The sequence below is a fragment of the Pan troglodytes genome, chromosome 6 (genome assembly GCF_028858775.2).
Source record: "Pan troglodytes isolate AG18354 chromosome 6, NHGRI_mPanTro3-v2.0_pri, whole genome shotgun sequence".
Classification (NCBI taxonomy): Eukaryota; Metazoa; Chordata; class Mammalia; order Primates; family Hominidae; genus Pan; species Pan troglodytes.
Window position 1 is genome coordinate 38,411,651 of NC_072404.2, and position 25,912 is coordinate 38,437,562.

The 25,912-nt window shown below is 37.2% G+C and overlaps 1 protein-coding gene across 12 annotated transcripts in view; it reads right to left on the reverse strand.

Annotated features, from left to right (window-relative positions):
• Positions 1 to 21,589, reverse strand: part of LOC107966650 (protein C-mannosyl-transferase DPY19L1-like) — an 88,208-nt gene extending 66,619 nt beyond the window's left edge. For 8 of the 12 annotated variants that reach the window (XR_010158424.1, XR_010158425.1, XR_010158422.1 and 5 more), the window contains exons 1-2: positions 21,500 to 21,589; positions 8,649 to 8,706 (exon numbers count right to left, since the gene is read on the reverse strand). Coding sequence is in view for 1 of the 12 variants with exons in the window: in XM_063814162.1 (XP_063670232.1) it covers positions 8,649 to 8,706; positions 21,500 to 21,507 (66 nt within the window). In the remaining 11 variants the exon portion in view is untranslated. The remainder of the gene's footprint in view (positions 1 to 8,648; positions 8,707 to 21,499) is intronic. The other 4 variants (XR_010158428.1, XR_010158426.1, XR_010158427.1 and 1 more) reach the window with 1 other exon arrangement.
• Between the last annotated feature and the right edge of the window lie 4,323 nt (positions 21,590 to 25,912).

The window sequence follows — 25,912 nt, forward strand, 5'->3', positions numbered from 1 at the left end:
TCTTAATGTATGAAAATTATATATAATTAAAATGTGGGGAGACTACTACCGGCCAAATGTGTGACAATGAGAACATCAAAAAGATTTGCAACAGATTATAAAACACTGAATAAATTTTAAAAAAACCTATGCATATATAGTAAAAGAAAATGGCGGGACAGGGGATTTGTCTTTACAGAACACCATTAAATGTAGATTAAATGGCAGAATTAGAAAATTACCATTTGCAATGGCTAATGTAATAACTAATTCAGGCAATTATCATCAATGGATGCATAATCAGTTGGTAAATGTTATAGAGGAAGAGGGTATTGGTGTCTCAAAGTATCATCCCACATTTCACTTATTAAAAGGAAAAAGGGCATTTTTATAATAGAGAAATATGACACCAACACCTTAACTGTGTGATTTAACTTAGTAAATTCAATTATGGGACAAATTGGTTTTATGTGCCTCCAGATGTAATGCAAAGAAAAGGACACAACATCATATGTGCCATATTCTTCATTAAAATGTCCAATCTGGCTGGACATAATGGCTTACGCCTGTAATCCCAACACTTTGGGAGGCCGAGGCAGGCAGATTATTTGAGGCCAGGAGTTCAAGACCAGCCTGGCCAACATGGTGAAACCGTGTCTCTAATGAAAGTATAAAAATTAGCTGGGTGTGGTGGCACATGCCTGTAATCCCAGCTACTCGGGAGGCTGAGGCACAAGAATCGCTTGAACCAGGGAGGGAGAGGCTACAGTGAGCCAAAACTGTGCCACTGCACTCCAGCCTGAGCAACAGAGTGAGACCCTACCTCAAAATAAAATAAAATAAAATGGTCTAATCCGAATCTATTAATGAAGAAACGATCAGGCAAGTCCAAAATGTCAGACCTCTACAAAATAATTAGTTCAGACTCCTCAAAAATGTTAATGCCATGAAAAAAAAAGAGACTGAGATAAACTTTTCTAAATAAAATGACAACTAAATGCAATGTACAATCCTTAATCAGACTCTGGATCCAAAATAAAAGCATCAAAGATTTATAGGACTAAACTATGTAAATAAGAATATGGGCTGTATTAAGATATTATTATATAATTATTAGTGTGAAATTTCTCAAGTATGATAACAGTATTGTGATTATGTAGGAGAATGTCTTGCTTTTAGGCAATATATACTGAAGTATTTAGGGGTGAGATCTCATCATATCTGTAGCTCATTTTCAAACGGATTAGAAAAATGTCTGTGTCGGTGTTTGTATAAGAGAGACAGCAAATGTGTCAAAATATTAAAACTGGTAAATGAAACTGAATCTAGAGCATTTCTGTAAGTTTCAATTTGTTCAAAATAAAAAGCTGGAGAAAAAACAGTAGAGAAAAATGTACTTTTCTTGTACTGCCTTTTTAGTACAAGATTTACAGTGGAACTAGACATAGCCCAGGTGAAGATAATAAAACAGTTGTTGGCTCTACCTTCACACCTGAGAACAACTGCGTAATTTATGTAAGGATCTGCCACAGGCAGAGAGTCTTTGCTGGAACCAAACAACTTCTAACAATATAAACAAGAATCTGAAAAAGCTACAAACACAAAAATGAAAATTTTTTGTGACAGCCACCCCTCCCCCAACCTGGGACACACACAGACATACACACACATGAATCTGGCAGATAAAGAGGAGTGGGGGAGAGTCAGAACTCTGTGAGATCACAATCTCACACAGCGCTTAGGTTCCAGGGTCTTGCCACGGCTGAATCTGGAGATGGATTAAAATTAACTAAAAAGCTGAAAACTAACCCCTTCCCAGTTTAAAGAGTGGTAAGATCAAAGGAATCCCAAGTTGAGCATCTGGAAAGTTGGAGACTGAGACAAAGAAAAAAGAGATCACTGTAGTTCATTTGAAACTGGAAGTAAACTAAAACAAATTAAAACTATACTACTGCCCTGCTTGGCAGGGCTTCATGTGGGATCCAAATTCTCAGTCTCTCTTCCTAGGTGCTTGACATAAAAGAAGATGTTCCCTTTCTAGGGAAATTGAGGCAAAAATGATTATCCAGTTCAACCTTTATTATTCTTTTACAGAAGTTGTCTTGCATAAAATAAAAAGCTATGAGACATGCAAAGTAGCAGGAAAACATGATCCACAATCGAGAGAAAAAAACAGTCAATGGAGTTAAATTCCCAGATAATGTATGTGTTGGCATTAGAAGACAGACTTTAAAATAACTATAATAATTAGATTTTTAAATGTACAGAAAAATATTAGTGAGATGAATGAAGAGATAGGAAATTTCAACAGAAAAATAGAGGCTCTAGGAAAAAAATGGAAATTCTAAGTAACGAAGGAAGAAAGGGAAAGAGAGGGAGGGAGGGAAGGAGGGAAGAAAGGATGGCAAGAAGGGAGGAAGGCAGAGAGGGAGGGAGGGAATTTACCAGAGAGTGATAATAGCAGACTGCATGCATCAGAATAAAGCATCCATCAACTCCTAGACATGGCAAGAGAAAATACCCAAAGCGAGGAATAGAGAGAAAAAAAATGGGGAAAAAAAAAAGTGTCAAAAATCTGTGATAGTATTTTTAAAAAGTTGAACACACATGTAATTAGAATCCCCAAAGAAGAAGAGAGAAAGAATGGGGAAAATAAAGTATTTAAAAAGAAGATCTTGGCTAGAAATTTTCCAAAACTGATTAAAAATAAAAACTAACCCACAAAACAAAAGCGTTCAATGAACAAAGCACATCTAGGTTCACCACCATCAACCAATAAAAAACAAATATATAATGAAAATTCTCAAACAACAGAGAAAAGACACATTACATTCAGAGGAACAACAACAAAAATTATAGCTGACTTCTTATAAAACGGTAGAAACCAGAAGATAATGGAATGGCATCTTTAAAGTGCTGAAAGGTAAAGCTATCAACCTATAATTCTTATGCAGCAAACATATACTTCAAAAATGAAGGCAAGATAACATTTTTAGACAGACAAAAACTAAGGGACTTATTGGGATATCTTTATCACAATGCTAAATAAAATTCTTAAAACTAAAGAGAAATTATGTCAGATGGAAATCCAGATCTGCAGGAAGAAATTAAGAACACCATTGAGATGCAAACTGAAATGCTCAGTTGTGAAGGATGACCGGGAGTTAATTAGGCACAGGTCAAGATGAGGGGCACAGAGGCATATACAAAGCATAGGAAACAGCATGTGCAAAGGCCCCGAGGAAGGAAAAGGAATAGTCCTTTCCAGGAACTGGAGAAAGAAGGGCCAATAGGGCTGAAGCAAAACAATAAAAAACAGCCTGAAGAGTGATGTGAGACAAAACCAGAAATCCAGCTGGGCAAGGTCATAAAAGATGTTGTAGGCTACTTTTCTATTGTAGACTGCTTTTCAAATTTACATCAGCAGATATGCTGCTAAGATTAACACATTCTATTTTTATTGAACTTTTGCAGTTACTGTAAGTTTAATATAATAAGTTCACAAATCCACAGACATACCAGTGAATAGCCTTCATAAAACTATACATCTTGTACTTACACTGTTTCCCAAATTCATGTAAAACATAATTTAAATCATGTCACTCTACTAGTCATCATCCTCTAGTGGCATTCCATCCACTCCAAATAGACCCTATAATGACCTTCAGAAATCTGCTCCCACTCTATCCTACCTCCAATTATTAACTGTCTGACCTTATCTGCTATCACTCTCTGCTCCTCCTTGCTACTGCCCAAATAAGCCAGTTATTCTCCTGCTTTAAGGCAGAAGATAATCCCACATTCACATGATTGTCCACAAGGATAGAAGTCTTTGTTTTACTTATACATCTCAAGCATCAAAAAGTACCTGGAGTACAGCAGGCCAAAACCTTACCAACACTGGAAAGAAAGGAAGAAAGAATGAAAGAAAAACGAAGAGGTCCACAAACTGGTAAGAAAAGGTCTCTGCACCTTTCATTTGTAAAAGATAAATTATAGTGATGTCTTCTTTGAAATGCTACTCCCTTAACTAAGAATTTCATGTTTGGAGAGATTAATGGGAGAATCAGGAAACTTGTAATCCTCTCTCTGCAAAAAGATCCACAATATTGATCTGGGCAATGATTTCTTGGATAAGACTGCAAAAGCACAGGCAAGGAAAGCAAAAATAGCCAAATAGGATTGTGTCAAACTAAAATGCTTCTGCACAACAAAGGAAATAATTAACAGTATAGAGTCAACCCGAGGATTGGGAGAAAATATCTGCAAACCATACCTCTGATAAGGGGCCAATATTTAAAATATATAAGGTACTCAAATAACTCAATAGCAACAAAACAACTCAATTTTTAAAATGGGCAAAGAATCTGAAGTCATTTCTCAAAAGGAAAGATACAAATGGCCAACAGATATATGAAAAAAAAATGCTCAGCTTCTCAAATCATAGGGGAAATTCAAATTAAAACCACAATGAGATATCAATGTACACCTGTTAGAATGGCTATTATCAAAACAGACAAATGATAAGTGTTGGAGAGGATGTGGAGAAAAGGGAACTCTTGCACACTGTTGGTGGGAATGTAAATTCATACAGTCATTCTAGAAAGCCATGTAAGTTTCCTCAAAAACACTATAAATAGAACTCGCAATCCCACTTCAGAGTATATATACAAAGGAACTGAAATCAGTACATCAGAGATGTCTGCACTCCCATGTTCATTTCAGCATTATTCACAATAGCCAAGATACAGAAGCAACCCTAAGTGTCCATAAAGAGATTAATAAGGAAAATGTGCTATACATACCCAATGGAATATGACACAGCCTTAAAAAAAGAAGGAAATTATGTCATTTGAGACACTATGAATGGAACTGAAAGATACTACACTAAGTGAAATAAGCCAAGCACAGGAAGGCAAATACTGTATGATCTCAATTACATGTGGAATCTAAGAGTCATTCTCATAGAAACAGAGAACAGAAAGGTAGTTACCAGGGGCTCAGGGGAGAGACGGGTAATGGGGAGATGATCCAAGGATATAAAGTTTCAGTTGGGCAGGAGGAATAAGTTTTAATGATCTATTGCTCCGCTTGGCGACTACAGTTAATAATAATGTACTGCATATTTGGAAATTGCTAAAAGAATAGATTTTTAGCATTCTCACCACAAAAAATGCTAAGTTGGTGAAGGAATAGATACGTTAATTTGCTTGATTGACTCCTTCTACAATGTATACATAAATCAAAACATCACATTGTAGCCCATTAATATCTACAATTATTATTTGTAAGTTAAAATAAATAATTTTTAAAAAATATAAATAAATAAAATCATCTCCCTGCTGGGTAACCTTGAGCCAATCTCTTAATGTTTTAGTGCTCCCATTTTTATGATATTGGGATATTTACTATGTATCTACCATATAAGAATATTATAAGAATGAGATTGATTTCAAAGTGTTCTAAGAATTCTTTTCCAAATCTTATATAAATGGCATAACTATGTCAATAAGTAATTAGGAACATGTATGTTTATAGTTTAATCTCAGTTCAGTGCAAAAATAGTTAAGAAATATGGGTCAGAAATATGTTGTGGGTCATAAAAATGGGTTAATTAGATATGAACCCCAAGGCAATCTTTCATTTACTTTGAATTACTTTTTTAAAAAGTATTTATTTCTAAAAAACACAAAGTAAGGAATTTCCTCTTCATATGTGCATATCTTTATATATGCGATTATGTTTTACATAAAACAGAATCAATCATGCTTGGTAATAGTTTTTTTTTTTTAATCTTACCATGAAAAAGCTAAACAATCTTATTTCACAAAAAATAATTTCTAACAATAAAAAAATTGGAGAAAAATACTGTATTCAGGTTTTTCTGAATACACATTCATGTGCTTTTCTATCAGCATGCCAAAACCCTGCACCATCAACACATGTTGCGTGCATCTTGTAAAAGAAAACATTTTAAAGGCAAAACAAAATTGCTAGCTTTCGTCTTTGCAAAAATTCTCAGTTGTGACAGAATGAAATTTACTAAAGAAGCTTGATCAATGAGAACATCTGCATAGTTTTTATTATAGAATGTATAACCTCAACATTACTGATCATTATTATAAACCCTTTTATTGCATTTCACAAGTTTCGGATTTGAAGGTTTTAAATGTGTTTTAAATAATTTATTTAATAATCGATTAAGCTATTCATGCTACACATTTTATAACTATTTTGTTCAGGCAAAATTTTTCCCTTGTAAAACCATATGAGGAAAAAGAAAATTTGAAAAAAGTAAACCTATGCTATCTTAGCATCTAGTGCACAGCAAACTAAATACTGGAAATAGAACTTAAATGCAAGTAACAATTCAGAACTATTCTTTGCAACATAAACCAATCACTCATGTGATCAAAGTAACTCTCCTAAGAAAGTAAGGTACCAATTAGTAACCCACTAGCATTTCCAGTGAGCAATGCTCTACAAAAGCTCACTAAATACATAAATAGGTACTACCAGAGTGAATATTTCTGTCCATAGAAAAAGTATACACTTAAAAATCTGAAAAACATAGGGTCTGAAAATCTCATTAACTAAAACCAAAATATGTTGAGTTCTCACCAATATTTTACCCAAAACTGCAGTTTATGCTCTCAATTTTAATGCCATTACCTGTATTTTCACATGTAATTTTACATGTAAGTAAAATTATCTACTTGACTATTTCAGTAAAACTGAAATTCTAATTCTAATGATATTCGGTTTACCTTTTCCTAAAAAAGTGATGTCTAAGCATGCTTTTCAGCTACACCAAGTAGCTGAAAAGTATCAAAAAGACAATTCATCAGCCTGAAAAGCCACCTGAATAGTCTGAATTCCATTGTTAAAATTTAAGAAAACTTTGTAAGGAATGATGTTCATGCCACATGAGTATCAAACTTATAAGAAAACGTAAGACGAAGAATTAAAAACCATAGTATACACTGAGGGTAGCACGATAGACCTTTGCACTTTACAAACAGTGGTCTTCCTGGTGGTCTAGGTTCCAAAATTTTGAATAACCTCTTTCCTCTGACACCTTATTGTTAACACACAATGCTTCTTTCTTCCATTATTAAATGGTTATTTCCCTGTTTCTTAGGTCATTCCCTCAGAATCTGTGGCTCAAAGTGCTTCATGGTCCACACTATCACAATGTGCAGGATCCACAGTCAGGAAAAGCCAAATCTTTTTTTTTTTTCTTTTTAAACACATACTATACCAATTAACTGATGTCATGTTGCAACCACTTGTCAAATACTCTAGCTTTACATTTCTGTGATTCTAAATACTAAGAACATATTAGCTAAGTATCCATTAGTAACTCGCTGACTAAAAAGAAGTCCAGCACTGACTCTGCATTATGTTTGGAGATGATTACTGTTATAGCACATGTTAAAACATGTGCATATTCAAATACAGCAGGCACTGAGTGTATAAAATGCATGGAAGGACAAAGTCACTTCACACAAAGCAAGCTGACCTTTATTCTTTTCTCCCCCATACAAAATTTATCATGAAAGAAATCTAGACAGAGGTGTATTAGAAATTCATTTACAACTATGATTAATCTAGAAACGTTGACATTCTGAATTTATAGTAGAATTTAAACTAAGTTAATTAGTCAATAACAGTAATAATACAAGCTAACAATTACATAGCAGCTACCAAGTGCCAAACACTGTTCTAGGCATTTACACATATGAATTCACTTAGTCTCTGCAATAATCCTATGAGGTGGGTAACATCATTATGCCCATTTACAAAGAGGAAACTAAGGCAAAGAGAGATTAAATGACTTGCTCAGATCACAGAGCCACTAAATAGCAGTCAGGATTTGAACCCAGGCAACCTGGATCCAGAGTCTATATTTTTTACAATACTGTTCTCTTTAGAAAGCCCTTGAACACTCAAATATTTCGCAAAAAGTACTTAAAAGAATATCAAATGTTAATACATTAAAATAAGAATACACTGTGTAGCTCCTACAACAAAAAGTTATCCCTACAAAAGAAAGTTATATCGATTACTGCCTACTTCTATTATAACTAAAATATGAGTTTCACAGTTTTTAAATTATACAAACAATTGATACTTGAGGGCAGGCGTAATGGCTTATACCTGTAATCCCAACACTTTGGGAGACCAAGGCAGGAGGATTGCTTGAGGCCAGGAATTCGAGACCAGCCTGGGCAACATAGAAAGATTCCATGTCTATAAAAAATTTAAAAAATTAGCTGACTGTGGTGATGAATGCCTGTAGTCCCAGCTACTCTGGAAGCTGATTCTGAGGCAGAAGGATCACCTGACCCCAGGAGTTTGAGGCTGCAGTGAGCTATGATCTACCACTGCACTCCAGACTGGGCAACAAAAAGAGACACTGCCTCAAAAAAAAAAAAAAAAAAGAATTGATACAGTCGATACAGACCCACTATTTCATCAAGTTACTAAGCCTTATATCACATAAGCAGTATAATGGTCATGAAAAGTTAACTTAAATGAATGCTAGTGTTTAAATTTTGAATCAAAATAATAAGATCAAACATTTAAAGAATGCCATTATAGATTAAATTTAAAGAAGAAAACTGCATTTCCAGGAGTAATTCTGAGAATAGTTTTTGATTACCTACCTCTCCATGATTGAAAAAGAAGCACAACACTGTAACCAGGCCTCCTAATCGGCTGCCACTGGAAAAGAAGAAAACATAAATAACAAAAATCCAGGTCAATCCTAAGAAAAATGTTAAAATGGCATAACATCATAACCTCTGGTATTATAAAAGATTTTAGTCACACTAGAACTCTCCTATGCTTATTTATAAAATAGTGTATTTCCTCCAAAGTATCATTAGTCAAAATAATCTTTTTTCATTTTTAAAAAATCATTTGCTATCTTCAATATGTATAGACTCAGAAAAGCACGCAAACTGAAAGGGAATAAAAATCCTTACTAGTCACATTGCTGTACATCATGCAACCTGATTTTTCTTTTTATTTTCTTTATAACCTCATATTTATTTATGTCCTTCAACATTTCTCAAACTGCTTTCCTTGGGACAGATGACATACATTAGGAAAAAGGGTGAGAAAGACGTGCAAGGAAAGGGATCCACGGTCATGAGGATGGAAAACCCCACACTGCCTACCTGCTCCTAGAAATTCACAAGGCACTTCCACACATTAAAGATTTAATTTAATATTTCCCAAATCCCATCCCCAAGCTACTTTTCTGCAGAATACACTTGAGGAATACCAGTTTATGAAGTTTTATGTTTCATTTGTTTTCAAAAACTGGAATAGAACACAAATATCAAAGTATGACAATCAGGCTTATAACTCTAGATAAGAAATTACAATGGTGCAATCTAGTAGTTCTAACAATTAACCTTCATTTGCTCAGGTAAGAGTGAAATATGTTCCCTACTGTCCCCCAGGTCTGGGTAGGGGACATAAGGCTATGTTTAGGTTTATTTCATCATGTTCTGCATCTTTACTCTTGAAGTCTTCTTACTCATTTTAGCTCATGCTGCTTTCTTATTATTCTACCCAAATATCCTTCCTTCTTTTTCTCTATCTACCTTCCTTCTATTTCTCTATCTATAAGTATACCACAGAGAGGTCAGAGAGGAAACAAAGAACCAGATGGTATAGGCATCAAAGGCCTTGTATTTACTCTTGTGATGTATGAATGAGGAAAAGAGGAAGAGATGCAATGGCCAGCAGGGATAATCCACGTAGGGAGTATCCAGGAGACAGGTAGGGCTGGGACCCCAGCACAGGTGGCCTGTTTGCCTTGGCAAAAGAGGAGGAAGACTGCATGTTTAGTGGCAAGTACTTTGTGGAGTTTCCATGTTCCCCACAGAGCAGAAGACACAGCCACTCGCTGCTAGAGTGAAACGATGGCAGCATTAAACGTTTGAGGAAAGACAGAAATGTCTGAAACACCACTCACATTTCAGGAGAGTGGTAACTGGGGAAAACACAGTGCTGCTGGGATATCTTAGGGGAACAACTGAGGCTGCAGAACACAAATCTATAGGGTCACTAATCATAAGATTGTGTGATTTTTGCCTACCAATTATCAGCCTAGAAAGCACAAATGAAATATAAAGGGGCAAAGAAACTGAGGACATTGGCCAGAAAGTGTCTGAAGTGATGGATCACTGAAATGAGAGCATCAGATAGAGGAGCTTAGAAAGCAGTACAGGCTAGGAAGTGGACGCCAGGGTTCTCTCCTGAAAGGTGTACCACATCTTCTTCAAAAGAGAAGCACACAGGCTAGGCCCAGGCTTCATCACAAGTGATTAGACATTAGAAAGGTTAAGACAGAGTTAATGGTTTAGAAAACAAATAAATACATTTTAGTGTTTTGAACTTACTCTAACAAGACAAAAAATATAGTTTATAGGGAAAAAAATGTGATTTTCTCTTGCTACCCTCTCCCAATCCTATTCACCTAAGAACATTTTAGTATGTGTCTGTTCTTCCAAATCTCTCTCTCTAACCACACAAACATATATTTTCTGTGTGATCATATTAACATCTAAAATTTGTTCCTTTTCTAATTATTCAGCATAAAGATTATTCCTAATCAATATATGTAAACTTAAAGGGATTCTTTTTATAGATGGCAAATACTGTATAGTACAAATTATTTAGCCCATTCCATATTACTGGGCATATAAATATTTTTCAATTTCTTGCTATAATAAAAAATGGTGAAAGTAAACATCCTCGTATGTGTAAATGCTGGCGCATTTGTTTCAGGAGGGATCTAACTGTGAGACACATGAGTCAAAGGATGTGAGCTGTGCCCGGAGGCACTGCAGCAGTCCACACCCTCGTCACAGGGTATGCAGGAGGTCATTTCTCCACCCCTCGTGCAGCACCTCATGTGTTTTTCAAAATTTTGTCCTTAGACAGGTGAAAACCCTTTTCTCACTGCCTACTTGTATGCAGCATCATTTTAGTGTTTTGTTTTGACAACATGTATTTTCTCTTCCGTGAACTGCTTATTCATATTCTTGTCTATTTTTCTATTAGACTATTTCCCTACTTAAAAATTAAGGTTATCAAACCTTTGACTGTCAAATGTGAAAATAACATTTAAAAGCTGTCCAAAAAAACAACCACTTTAAGCCTTCAGAAAGATGTAACTGTGATCTGAGTCACATATGGTTACAACTTCCATTCTCAGATTACAGATTAACTTGCTTTCTTATTTTTCTTGTTCAGTACAATGACTACAGAATTAAACACTGTCAGGCACAAAAACTTCCTGCCTTTTTTTTTTTTTCCCAGAGACCGGGTCTCACTTTGTCACCCAAGCTAGGGTAGAGTGGCACAATCATGGCTCACTGCAGCCTCGAACTCATGGAATCCAGCAATCCTCCTGCCTCAGCCTCCAGAGTAGCTGAAACTACAGGTGTGAGCCTGCCTTCGTAGTTAATAACCCCTGTTAAAGATTAACTTTCCCTGTGTTGTTTTACTTTGCTTAGATCAGACTATAGAAAACCCGTCATTATTATATCCTGTTTAAAAAAAAAAAGTTAAATGTACCCTTCCCCAAAAGAAATACCACCTATAACCAATCAAACTGCTGTGACTATGTGCCAATCTGTATGAATAATGTCGTATTCCTGCTAAAAATGTCTCTGTCTCTGCCTATATAAATGAAACCTGAATTTCCCTACTTCCAAAGGCTGACTTCATTCCTTTGGAGTTGGTGTTCCTGAGTGGTCCACCCTCACACTTTGTGCTTGAATAAACACTATTTAGATTCTGATCCTTTTGATTAAGTTAACACGTATGTGTGACAAAGTATTTTGATATAATTTGTGGTGTATTCTGTCAGAAAGAATTTTTAAACTTTTATGTATTTAAATATGTTGATATTTTCCTTTATTTCTTCTGCACTTTCTGTCTTGTCTCTGAAGGTCTTCCACACCTCAAAACTATAGTCTCCTAAAATTTCTTCTAATATTATTAACTGCATTTTCCACTTAGCTCTTCCACCCTAATTTTGTTCTTTGAAATACCCAATTATATTAAAATCATTTATCACGTAAACATCTTTTACCAGTGAAATGAAATTCAGCCTTTATCTTATATTAATTCCTTACAATGATAGACTCTGTTCTATTTCATTCAACTGACTGAATTCTGTATTTTTTTGTATCACACTATTTTTATTACTGTAGCATTATGGTAATTTTAACACATGATTTTAAAAAGCTCCCCACCCCCAACTACTCTTATTTTAAGATTTTTTAGGTAATTCCTACCAACTTATTCTTACATATAACAACTGAACCAGTCTCCCAACCCTGCTCCCCAACCCAAGAAAAAATTGTCAGGCTTCTGATCAGAATGACATTAAACTTATATACAATTTGGGTTGGGAAGGGCTGTCATTTATATGATGGTCATTCAGTTGCACAGTATATTTCTTTCCATTTACTCAATTCTAATTGTATTCCTTTAAATAAAAATTTTTGGGGCCAGCCACGGTGGCTCATGCCTATACTGTAATCTCAGCACTTTGGGAGGCCAAGTCAGGTGGATCACTTGAGGCCAGGAGTTCGAGACCAGCCTGCCCAACATGATGAAACACTGTCTCTACAAAAAAAAAAAAAAAAAAAATTAGCCACGTGGTGGCGCATGACTGTAGTCCTAGCTACTCAGGAGGCTGAGAGTCAAGAATCGTTTGAACCAGGAAGGCGGAGGCTACAATAAGCTGAGATTGCGCCACGGCACTCCAGCCCGGGTGACAGAGTGAAACTGTCTCAAAAAATAATAAATTTTTTTTTTGGACAACCAATGTAAGAGTCAAGTACCAAGTTAAAACTTCTAGAAATACAAAGAGAACATGATAAAATCTGATCACAGTGGAAAATTTTAATTCTTTCATAATCTAACAGGTCAAGTAAGCTAAAGGAAACATATTAGGGATCTGAAGGAGATAATCAACAAGCTCAATATTGTGACTATACAGAGATTACACATCATTTTCTTATGTCACTGGGACATCTAGTTGCAAAGGCACCTCATTCTCTGATAGAAGCTAAAACAACCTAAAACACAACAAAGATGAGTTTTTTAAAAAATGACACGGGGAATTTAATGTAAAATTTCCTTTTAAAAATTCTCTGGAACGAGGAATAAAAATGGAAATTTAATAACTTTAATTTTCTAAATGGCAGAGTAAAGGCAGAGAAAGAACAAAAGACTCACAAATCCAATTCCCTGACCAAATCTCAGGATGAGGTTTGCCTAAGAAGTCGCATACCCTCACTCAGCTGCCATACAACCTGGGAGGCTCTGAGGTTGGACAATTTCCTGAGGGCAGAGCCACTGTAACTACATTTCTTTTTCACCAAATTACTAAAATACAGGTTATGGTCCAACATCTTCCATGAATATGGGCTCAGCTTTGCTTAACTAACAAAAGAGGCAGATTTTTTCTAGTACACTTTTGAGAACTGCAAAGCTAGAGGAGGAGAATAAAATGTGTTTATCTACAAGGAATGTTCTGAGTTAGAATCACTGTGAAATGATATGACTTGAAACAAATCTAAACTCGTGTTCTCGACGTCCACCCTCTCACCCCAATGCATAGAGGCTACTAAGTAAGTTCTGTAATTTTGCTAAACAGAAAAGATGCAGCAATCAGAATACCTAAAATTAAAAAAAAAAATTTCCCATTATAGTTGATCAGTTGATATTTCAGCATTCCCTAGTGGTTAAAAAAAAAAAAAGTCTCTTCTGCAATATTACCACCAACTGTCAGAAAATATGAAAGCTCCTATTGTGCAAATTTTAAAACATTCTAAGCTTGCTAAACATTTACCACATTTACTCATACATCTCATTCACCTAAACCTTGATTTTTCTTAGACATAAAATGAGGGGATAATAAAAAATAAAGCTAAAAAGGACCTAAAAATACTTTCCAGTTCTAAAATTTAAGAATTCTATAATTCTCTTCTTTCCTACCTACTACAGTTGTATAGATTTAAATCAATTATCAAGTTTTGATAGGTTTCATTAATCATTGAGATTTTTATCTCTATTTACAAAAATGATGAACCATCCAAAGTTAAACTTTTGAAGAGAAAAAAGTAATCAGAGTTCATTCAAAACTATATTAAATAACTCTTACGAGTTAAGTTTTCTTACTGTTGTATAAATGCTTAAGAAAGAGAAAATGGAGAAAAATTTGGAAATAACCAAATTAAGATAATTTCCAATCTTAAGTTGGAGATTGAAGGGTTGAGCACCTTCCTAGCCCAATGAAGAAATGCCAAGCAGGCCTGGTTCAGAGCTGAGAACCTTCCCCTATACTTATAGTGGCAAGGGGAGGGGGGATTCACTGGTTACTAAGGAAAGAGATAGGAAAGAAAGATGAGGAATAAGGATAAGAATCAGGAAGGGTGAGAAAAATTCTCAGCTTGGTCGTTTCCAGTCTGTTTCAAGCAAGTGATTAACGCCTTTAATTTAACTCTCTATCTGCCAGTTCTAACAGAAGTTTTCATTTATTAGATTGTGAACTCCTCAATTCACCCATGGTGCCAAGGACCAAGCCTTGTCCATGAAAGAGAGTGAAAGGGTACCTGAAAACAGAACTGTTCAATCAAAAGACTGCTGGCATTCCTTTTTTGAAAGCTTGTAGCCAAATACACCACACCTCATGTCACACCAGGCAGGGCCATGTGTTCAGGTGAGCCTCCGCTCTGACCCAACCACCACACGCCTCAACTCCTATGCAGACCTCTCCACTGTGTGCTCCAGGCCCTTCATTCCATGGTGAACAACTACCTATCCAACACCCGCAGCCTCTTCCCAGATGCTTCCTCCTTCTCCTGCCTGGAAATATCACTCTCCTCTGAACAAATGCTTCCCCTGGAGCCTCCCTCCTAGTATCCCAGAGTCTGTCCACTTCCCTCCATCCCACCACCATCATACCAGCTCAGGCTCCCATCCTCTTCCCCTGGGCTGCTACAGCCTCCGACACCCCCTACCCAAAGCCTGCTCCCTCTATGCTGCAGAGTGTGTTGTCTTTAACAATGAATGGACCTAATCCCACTCCATCCACACAGCCCTTCAATGGCATCCCACTGCCCACAAGGTCAAATCCAAACACCAAAACATATCTGAAATGCCTCACAGGATCTGGCCCCTGCATACACCTCAACTCCTTTCACTATTCTTCATACTACCCATACTCTGCTCTCCAGCTGCACTGCCCTCATCACAGTTCCTCAAATGATAAGACCACACTGACAACAGTGTGCAGAGCAGCCTGGGAGCAAGACTGGTGGGGAGCAGAGCCACAAGAACTGATGCAGAGTCATCCCAGGGGGATGGGCTGGCAGAGAAGTGGAAGGACGCCAGAGATACTCTGAAGTAGGACAGTAATAATAGGATTTTGTGACTCCTTGGATTACAGAGGAAAGAGGAAAGTCATGGCTATCTTTTAGAGGTCAGACTGGGCATTAGAGTAGACAGAAGTGTCATTTGCTGAGAGAGTGAAGGCATAAAAAGGGGAAGGTTTTGGAGAAAAGATGCCAATATTGCCAACCAATAACTTTCATCAATTTATGCATACTAAATAAAATTACTTATCTTTTAAATATTCATATACAACTGTTAGACCAAATGGATTTGATTAAAGATGTGTTAGCAGGCCAAGTTAATAGTACATTTAAAAAAAAATGTAGCTGGAAAAGTTTGAGATGGTAGAATTCACAGCCTATTTAAGACGTGTTTTTAGCCAAAAATCCAGGCTGTATAAGCAGTAAATGCTTGATTTTTTGAAAATAAATAATAAGAAAATATCATGTAAAACAATGGAAGCAAAACTGGCATAAAATTTAAGAAATTCAACTTTTCCTTAAAACAGGTGGAGGGCAGTGGAAGAGTGGAAAATTAATACAAAACACTATTCCATTCTGCTACAGAGCCTAAGAATACCTCATAGGCAACTTGGTTGGATCATGGGAAGAGAAGGTAGGAAGATTAACTGTGTTAATCATGACTATTCACTCCAGATGTAAAGGGGGACATCAAGCAAAATTAAAAAGGGCTTTGACATACAGACTAATCATCCAGGCCCTCAGGGCTTCTGGAACATATCTAGAAATAAAGCAGCTTAAAAAAAATCTCTCAGGTATCAAAGAAACCACTCTGAATCTCCAATGACCAAAGAAGATAACAGAGAACAGAAAATCGGAAGATGAAGTATTGTCCTCTGACTAGCCAGTTCCTTATGTGGAAGAAAAGGGATTTTCTGCTGACTACTTATGTCTACAAAAGGACATCCAGGCTTTTCTCACAAAAGCTCAGAAACAATGGAGAACTGGGTAGAGACAAGGGCAAATATTCAAAAGTAGGGGAGAAGATCAGGAACAGATCAACAGAGGGGCCACAGGGACTCTGGGCAGCCCACATTAAATGTAGAGAAGTTCATGAAAAAGATCATTTAAAAGTTCTGTTCAAAAAGTGACCTCATTGCCAGAGAGGGGGTGGAAGTGAGGAAAAGGGAACACTGACCCTGCCTCAGAAAGTGTGCGCTCAGCCCTCATGCATAAGTGTCTGCATATGACCAGGGGTGAGGGGGAGGAGTAGTCAATGGCACTGGGTGTCACTTCTGCACTGACGTGAAGAATCAGATATGTCTCCTGGACTCTGGCCACAGGCAGAAGCAGCTGAGGCTGGTAAATGAAAAAGCAACAAGATGAAAGGAGCCTGAGTCTCCCTAAACAAAGCAGTTTACACCCTCATCATGCTGTAATAAAAGCCACTAGTCAGTTAAGACCCATCCACTTTGCAATCTTCCAACCAGCTCCTCATTCTTAGATACAAATGTCAAGCTAGGAATCACCAGGCTGTTGGGAATGGAAGCTTCCAATGTGAAAAATAGAAACTAATACAAATTGAAGGGGGACCTAGAGGTAACAAAGACAATGCAACAGGCAGAGAAATTTTCAAACTCAAGATTCTTTAAGTTGGAAATCTAACAGAAATGACAATAAAATGTAAAAATAAAATAAGGGAGAAAAACCCTGAGAAAATTCGACTTCAAGAAGTCCAATATCCAATCACTAACTTTCAAGAAAACAGGAAAAAAGAAATGGAGAAGAGAAAGTCATTAGGGAAATAATACTAAAAGAAGTTTTCCTCCAAAGTGAAGAAAGTAAGTGCCCAGATAGAGCGCACAAAGTATGCGATGAGAAGGATGAAATATCTACCACATCATGAACTTTTACGGGACTAAAGAGAGAAAGATGAACCCAAAAGCTGCCAGAGGAAAACAACTAGCCACACACAAAAGGAACTAATGGTAGAACAGCACCAGACTTTTGAAAAGCTACACTCCATCTTAGAATACAGTCGAACAAAGCCTTTAAAAGTCTGAGGAAAAATAAAAATCAACAACCAGGCAAACCAGTAATTGAGTACAAAAATAAAAAAGGAAATGTTCAAACATGCCAGACAAATGTATTTTAAAACTATCTCTGTGACTCTCTTGGAAATTACCTGAGGATATGATCCTCAAAAGGATGAAACAGACCAGAAAGAGACCAACCTGGGGTCCAAAACACAATTAATCCAATGCAAGAGAGGAAAGGGGAATTCTCAGGATGGTGGTAAACAAAACTCCAAGGGAATCGCTATACGGAAGCCCAGGGAAGGACGGGTCTAGGATGGAACCAGAGACAGAGGCTCCAGGAGGGAGGCCCCAGGGGATAGGAGTGGGAGAATTGAAATAATGGATTTTATACATTTGACAAAGTATAAAATAAGCGTTTACAGTTCAGTTGTAGATCTGGAGAGCAATTAATCAGCATACAGAACACCAAGGAAAACAAAATATTAGCAATAATTAACCACAGGAAAAATTTTAAGTTACCAAATAAACAATTATTTATACTACTTAATTCAGCAGTAAGCAATATTTTTACAGTCATAATAATGTAACTGTGGACTATTGTTTTACGTATCAGAATTGCTGAGATTTCAAAGATCTGAAAGTGGCTTTCCCTAGACAAAGGGATAGATGGGGTGGGGAAGACAGATGGGGCAAGGGACCACTGACGTACTTGATGATAAAAAGTTGAATAATGCCAAAAGATATGCATGTATATATAAAGCAGTGAAAATTCAGTTTAAAAACATACTAATAAGTAATATACCCATTGTAGAGCACATTAATAGAAAGAAATTTGTTCAATTACTTATTTGGAGACCTCTTGATATTTGTCAAAAAATACTTATAAGGAAGAAATCATAAAAATGTTCCAGATAACATTAAAATAGATGTTCGTATTCACCACCAAAAGAAATAATACAGTATATTTTAACCTTGGCTTGAAAACATTAAAGAAAAACCTTCCAAAAAAAAAGAGAAATTTTCCATACTGAAATTACCAACTACAAACTACCAGACCATGCGAAGGTATGGAGTTACAGTCATCTTACCTGGAGAATGAGGAGTCGGGGAAATGTGTAATCCAAAAGCAGACATTTAAGAATCCGCCCCCCAACACGCTGTATGTTACCTTTCCCTCCAATGTGTCGTTAGTTCAATAAATGAGTCTAAGTAAAATTAACTGAGGAAACTATTAGAATAATTATAAAGTTACATGTATGACAGCTAAAAATGGAGCAAAATAGGATCCTGAAAAATGACAATATTAGAAAGAGTAAACTTCCACCTATCAAACCAAAACAATGCATACAGAAATATCAGCTGAAGAACAGCAAAATCCTGGGACCTCAGAATCCTTCAGAAATGAATTATTACAGAACAGTAATATTCTGGAACATGAGAACAGAAAAGAGAATGGAAAGTCTAGATCCTTCTTAGTGTCGTGTATCTTTAAAACATTTTAACATTTTAAGTAAAACTTTTTATGAAATATAAATACTACTCACTTTGGAAACGGAATAAACACTTTTTTCTTAATTATGCAGGATCTTTAAACAAAAATTAACTAAAGCTGCAGACAATTTAATTGCTGTGGAAAGAACACTTTAAATGTATTCTCAAAGACAGTAGGCCAGGCGTTGTGGCTCACGCCTGTAATCCCAGCACTCTGGGAGGCCAAGGCAGGTAGATCACGAGGTCAGGAGATCAAGACCATCCTGGCTAACATGGTGAAACCCTGTCTCTACTAAAAATACAAAAAATTAGCCGGGATTGGTGGCGGGCACCTGTAGTCCCAGCTACTCGGGAGGCTGAGGCAGGAGAATGGCATAAGTAAACCCAGGAGGCGGAGCTTGCAGTGAGCCTAGATCATACCACTGCACTCCAGCCTGGGCGACAGAGCAAGACTCCATCTCAAAAAAAAAAAAAAAAAAAAAAAAAGACAGTAGAGCACACACTTTGGAGCCATTGTCAGTACTCAAATCCCTACTCTGCCAATGACTAGCCCTATGACCTTGGCAAAGCTATTTAATATCCTTGTATCTCAGTTTCCTCATCTATAAAGTGGTTTACCTATCTCATCTGGTAACCATATGGATTGAATGAGTTTCTGATTGTAAAGAGCTTAGACTACAGTCTCACACATAAGCGTTATACATGTACTGAATTTCTCCAATCAACAACAGTCTTCAAGGAAGATTGGAATCTGCAGAGGGAAAGCTTCAGAATGAGTCCACTGGAAAAATACTTCCTAAATTGGTAAATGCTAGTAAAGCTTATGTGATAGATAATATATTTTTATTGTACCTTTCATATATGGCAACCATAAGCTAAGTTTTTCTTTCAATATTTTATTAATTATGAATTTATTCAATCAAAAAATATTTTGGAAGGCAAGCATTCTTCTGGGTCCTTTGCAAACACTACCTTATTCCATTCTCACATAGAAGACAGAGTCTCTTAAACTCATTTAGGTGTTCTCCCCTCTACTCAAGCACTTCTTTAAAAATTGTCTATAATCTTCCATTTTAGTTAACCTAATAAAACACTGCACCTCCCTTTTACAACCCTAAAAGACCTCTGTTACTTTATATTTTCTTTTACATCTAAAGGCAAACCAAAGAACTGGCAGTCACTCTAAGTTCTGCTCACATCATTTATTCAAACTATATAAAAACTAAACCTTAATAGATTCCACCCACAATTTAGAGCTTCTATACAGCTTTTTTCGGTCTTCTAGCCTTAATCATGACAGCCTAAGTTTGCCAGACATCTAAGGAAAGCACCTAACATGGAAGGTAGAGACCAAAAGATGTTTAAAAAAACAAGCTAGGCTGGGCACGGTGGCTCAGACCTGTAATCCCAGCACTTTGGGAGGCTGAGGCGAGCGGATCACCAGGTCAAGAGACTGAGACAATCCTGGCCAACATGGTGAAACCCCATCTCAACTAAAAAATACAAAAATTGGCTGGGCGTGGTGGCACGTGCCTGTAGTCCCAGCTACTTGGGAGGCTGAGGCAAGAGAAAATTGCTTGAACCCAGGGGGTGAAGGTTGCAGTGAGCCGAGATCATGCGATTGCACTCCAGCCTGGTAACAGAGTGAGACTCCGGCTCAAAACAAACAAACAAACAAACAAAAAACACAAGCTAGAAGATGCCAAGATTATTCTGGGAGGGTAAAAACATCATTAATACCCTTAGAGAGAAAATGTGTTGAATCCATGAAACAAAAATAAAATACTATTTTTTAGAAAGGAATGTTTATAGAACAAACAAAACTACTTGGAAATTAAAAGCATGATAATGAAAAATAAAAACTCATTAGAACAGTTGGAAAAAATAAGGCTGATAAAATGTTCTAGAATGTAAAACAAAGCCAAAGAGCTTAAAAATGGGAGGAAAAAAAGAAAATAAAATAAAATTAGAGGACTGGGAACTATGAACATCCAAACAATAAAAGTTCTGAATCAGAAAACAAAGGGAATGAAATAAGTATAGAAATAATTCAAGAAAATTCCCAGAAATCAAAGGCATGAGTTACAAGATTGAAACAACCCATCAAGTGTCTAAGAGAACACATAAAAGCAGATCTACACTGAGATGGTATTGCTCTGAAATTTCAGAACCATAGAGACAAAGATATTCTACAATCTTCCAGAGAGAGGAAGGGGAAGCAAAGGTCACATACAAAGGTTTAGAAATCCAAATAACTTCGGAACATCTGAATAGCACCATCTGAAGCAAACGACAATGTTTTCAAATCTAGAGTTCAATACTTGGCCAAACAGTGAACCAAATACGAAAGCAAATAAAGACATTTTCAAATATGCAAAGTTTCATAAATGTTTACCTCCCAGCTATCTACTCTCAAGACCTACTTACTAGAAGATGAGGTCTACCAAAGTGAGAAAATAAACCAAGAAAGAAGAACAAACAGGATAAGGGCACAAGAGATCCAACAGGGGAGAGCAGTCAAGGAAATCCCAATGGGATGCCAAGAGGACAGATGTACACAAACCATGGAAGGTAGCCAGTCCAGAACCAAGTACTTACTGACTCATGCCCAAAATCTCCCCATTTTATTTGTGTGAGCCTGGATGAGCCTGGACCAGATTCTTGTCTGTATTTTATCTTGGCTCCACATGCTTTACCGCTGGCATCAGTTAAAGACACTTACGTCACTCACAGAAGTTGTTCTGCTTTGATATGCTCCAGAGAGCCAGGGTAAACAGTGGTAAATTTAGAAAGAGGGAACAGCTCTTCCCCTCATGATATTTCTGCTGGATATTCAGTACCTGGCTACTACATTTCTGCCAGATGTCCCTACCGACTGAGTCCCACATTTATCCCAGGACTAGCTCATGACCTTGCCTACTGATGTCCTTAGGAATCAGGCTGCTGGTTGAAAATCTATATGGGATTTCTCAGGCCTGGCCATATGCAAGGCTTTGCCTGGCAGGCCTCACAGGGAAAAGAAGACCTTCACACACCAGGCTTGGTGCAGAGCCAGTGTACTGTAGTCTCTCAGGGGAGTTGCAGTCAACGACTCAGCCATTTCTGGGTGATAAAGCTCTTCTTATATTTGCCTTCCTAGCCCAGGCACCTTTATTTCCTGGTCCCATTCTCTGCTGGCAGAGAGGGGCTCCTTGAAGAGGCTGCTCCCCACTCTGACTCAGACTCTGCACTCTTTGGCTCCTGGCCCTTCTCCTTTGCCCCACCACCTCAAGAACCATAAACTGCAGGAGCCTTTTGTTCCCTTTTGATGGGGGTGAGACATCCTGATCGTCACATCTCACTTATACCATTACAGTAAATGATTAAAGGCTTAACTCTCACTTTTGCCTTGTCGCTTTAACCAGCCACTCCAATACCTGGCAGCTCAGCTCCCTCCCCTAGCTCAGCTGAGCTCCTGACAGCCTCAGAAAGTTCCCTCAGGGAACCTAAAGACCATGACTCAGAAATTCTCTTCTTCTGGGAACTTTCATCTAACAAGGGCAATAGTGTCCTCCCCTTAAGCAGCTAGGTTTGTGCCTGATACTCAGTTTTTCAAAACTAAACACACCATATTTAATATATACACATGAGTGGCATAATCATAAAGAAAAACAAGGAAAACATTGGTCCAAAAGTTAGGATGCCATTTCCTCTGAGGGTTGAGGGAAGGAAAGAGAATGCATTAAGAAGGAATTTTAAGGGTATGAAAGCTCTGATAATTTATTTATTTTTTTAATCTGTGTCATGGGTATGTAAGTATTCATTTTACTAATCTTTAAAAATGTATATAAAGATTTTACACAATTCCATAGTCCTAACATTTTACACATAAAAAAGTATTTTTTTTACTAGTTATTTATTTACTGGGTCACAGATAATACACTCATATGATAACAATGCATAAAATAAAGTAAGGAATTTCACACAGCTGTTTCTGACAAGAGCCTCAACATAAACTGAAGGGATAATTTAAAAGTAAAGTTCCAGTAAAAGTATTGCATGGGGTACAATAAACCAAAGTCCAAGTAGGCAGCAGTGACTGGGCAGCTGTCAGTCAATAATGAGACACTCCGCGGGGGCATTGTTCTGTCTGCCCCAGGATGACTCATCAGCCACACTCACTGCCCACTGTTTTCTCCAGAAGACCTCCTCCGACGGCACTTGATCTAGATGGAATCAAAGGCTGAAGAGTCTAAAAAGCTAATGGGGTATTTTGGGGGCAACCTCGGATAGGATACTGAATGGGGAAGAACTCAGAGTCTAACATAAGATCTAAAAATCAACTTAAGTACTTTTATAATTCTACCATATTTCTCTTACCTTAGGCAAAGGAATTTTTGTCTATCCTTCAGCTCCAGTTTTAAGGAGAGTAGTAGGAACTCTGAAGACAGAGGCAGCAGTAATCAGGGGAGAACGATACAAAGAAAATGAAGTTCAAAAAGACAGCACCAGAGTCCTCTCTGGCCAGTCACAGCCCTGGTCTGTGAAAACCCTGGGTGGTTTCATGCATCATTTCACCATCCTAAGATTCAAAACAAATCAAGCAATCAAAGGCAGGGCTGCTAAGTAAGCAGCTGCACAAGCAGAGCAGTGGGAGAGGTGAATGGGACCAGGGCCTCGCTGCTGGGGAGAGGAGGAAGGGGTGGGAGACTAGATGGGAATAGCAAAGGGACCCAAGGGAAGTCCAGTTAAAAAGTTTTATTGGCCAGGCGCAGTGGCTCACGCCTGTAATCCCAACATTTTGCGAGGCCGAGGTGGGTGGATCACCTAAGGTCAAGAGTTTGAGACCAGCCTGACCAAAATGGTAAAACCCTGCCTCTACTAAAAAAAAATATATATATACAAAAATTAGCTGGGTGTGGTAGTGCGCGCCTGTAATCCCAGATACTCAGGAGGCTGAGACAAGAGAATTGCTTGAACCCGGGAAGCGGAAAATGCAGTAAGCCATGATCGCACCATTGCACTCCAGCCTGGGCAACAGAGCGAGACTTCGTATCCAAAAAAAAAAAAAAAAAAGTTTTGTCTTAATTTTGTCATGTGAGAGGGGAGGTAAGGGATGAACACATTCTGAGGCAGATGGGAAGGAACCAGGAAAGCAAGCCTGAAGGACAGCGACGGGCAAAGAAGAACTGGCAGTCAGTAGGGATAAATCTAACACCTACAAAGGAATGAGCCTTAAACAAAGGCACTTTTTTCGATGTTTCTCTGATCCCACCAGGCCTCTGTATCCCAGTATTGTACTCCCTCTTTTATTTCAGCTAGTCAGTATTTCTGGCACCTTTTTCAAAAGAGAAAGAAAAAAACTCCTGCTCAGAAACCCTGTTATTGTTTGTACTCATCCTTACATAGCAGTAAAATTTATAATACACAAATTTATAACATATAAACTTTATATACATATGTATTTTTCCAGAGAACTGTTAAACAGATACATTATTTAACAGCTTAATACACTATCCAATCTATTCTTCCTCAACAATGCACCATAACCTAGCTAACCCCGAATTCCAAAATAATACCAAAATCACACTAAAGTACAAAGAAAAGCTTTAGAATCACCTGCTTGGTATCTGCCTTAGAGTCCAACACCAAAAGTTTTTATATTTATCAATAAGAGAACCTTAAGCATATATGAAATTCCTCCAGAAGAAACTATGGGGAAAGTTCGAACTGCCCAACAACCAATGCTCCTTCTTACTTGCAGAACAGAGATTTCTACACATTGGGTCTTAAGAAACTGGCCTTCAGAAACTGTTAGTCTGTGGCTAAGAAATATCAGGGTATCTTATGAAATAAATAACGGTAAGTATAAGTCAATACAGCTTCAAAAAATAATTAACAATGAGTATTTTTTAAAAAAATACTAAAATACTGAGAATTCCAGAAAAGGAATTATACCATGAGTAGGCTGTGTTTGCAAAACAGATCTCACTTCATCTTCTCAAGTTAGAGCTTGGCAGCCCGGCTCCATTCATCATTTGCCTGTTTTCTATTTTCCCTTCTTCTATTTCTGGTGAAATGGACTGGCTTACCTGGCTTCTAAAAACGTGTATGTATATTATTTCAAAACCAATATACTTCTGAATTTAAGATGTCACAGTTAATCTGCCTGCAAATTTCTAATCTGCTAGACAAATCTCAACTTTTATTTCTCAGTATATAATACAATTTATTTTTTTAATCCTAAAAACAACTTTAGATATCCTCCTCTTTATTTTTAACCCATATTTTAAGAAGTCTGCAGCTTTATCCCTCTCATAAAATTACAAGGGTGACTAACCATCAAGGAAGAAAACATTAAGAACTAACTAGTAATTTGAAACCTCTAAATGTACTTCAGGTCAAAAAACATACAAAAATGCAATGAAAAACACTGATAGAAAAGAAGTGATAAGAGACTCTATTCAAAATAATATACATCAGGATCAATTGTGGGAAGAACCTTCAGTTAACGATGCCTTTGAATGGAGCTAAAGAGATGGTTCCAGGTTAAGAAAAAGCCCACAAACAGCAAAAGGAAAGCTGGAAAAATGAAAACATGTGCTGCTAGTGCAGACCACCATGGGGTCCAAGAGTTGGGTAACACAGAAGGTGCCAGCTAAAGCACAAAGCAGTCAAATGGGCAGAGTGAAACAAGCTATAGCCACTGACATTGGAAGAACCAGAGACAGCCATCTGGAAAGACCCAAATGCTCTAAGGTAAAAGCTGCCCTCATGCCACCTTAAGCAGTAGTCTACAGACTTTTTTACACCAAAACTACAGTAAGAAGGCTTTACACAACTCAGCACACATACGTGTGTGTGTGTGTATGTGTGTGTGTGTGTATATATATATATATATATATATACACACACACACGCACAGCAAATGGAAGTTTCTCTAAGTAGTATCTATCCTTACTAGTGTGGTAGATGATATTATTTACTTTGTAGTACTTTTTTTCTCATCTAAAATGAAATGGGCTCAACCCA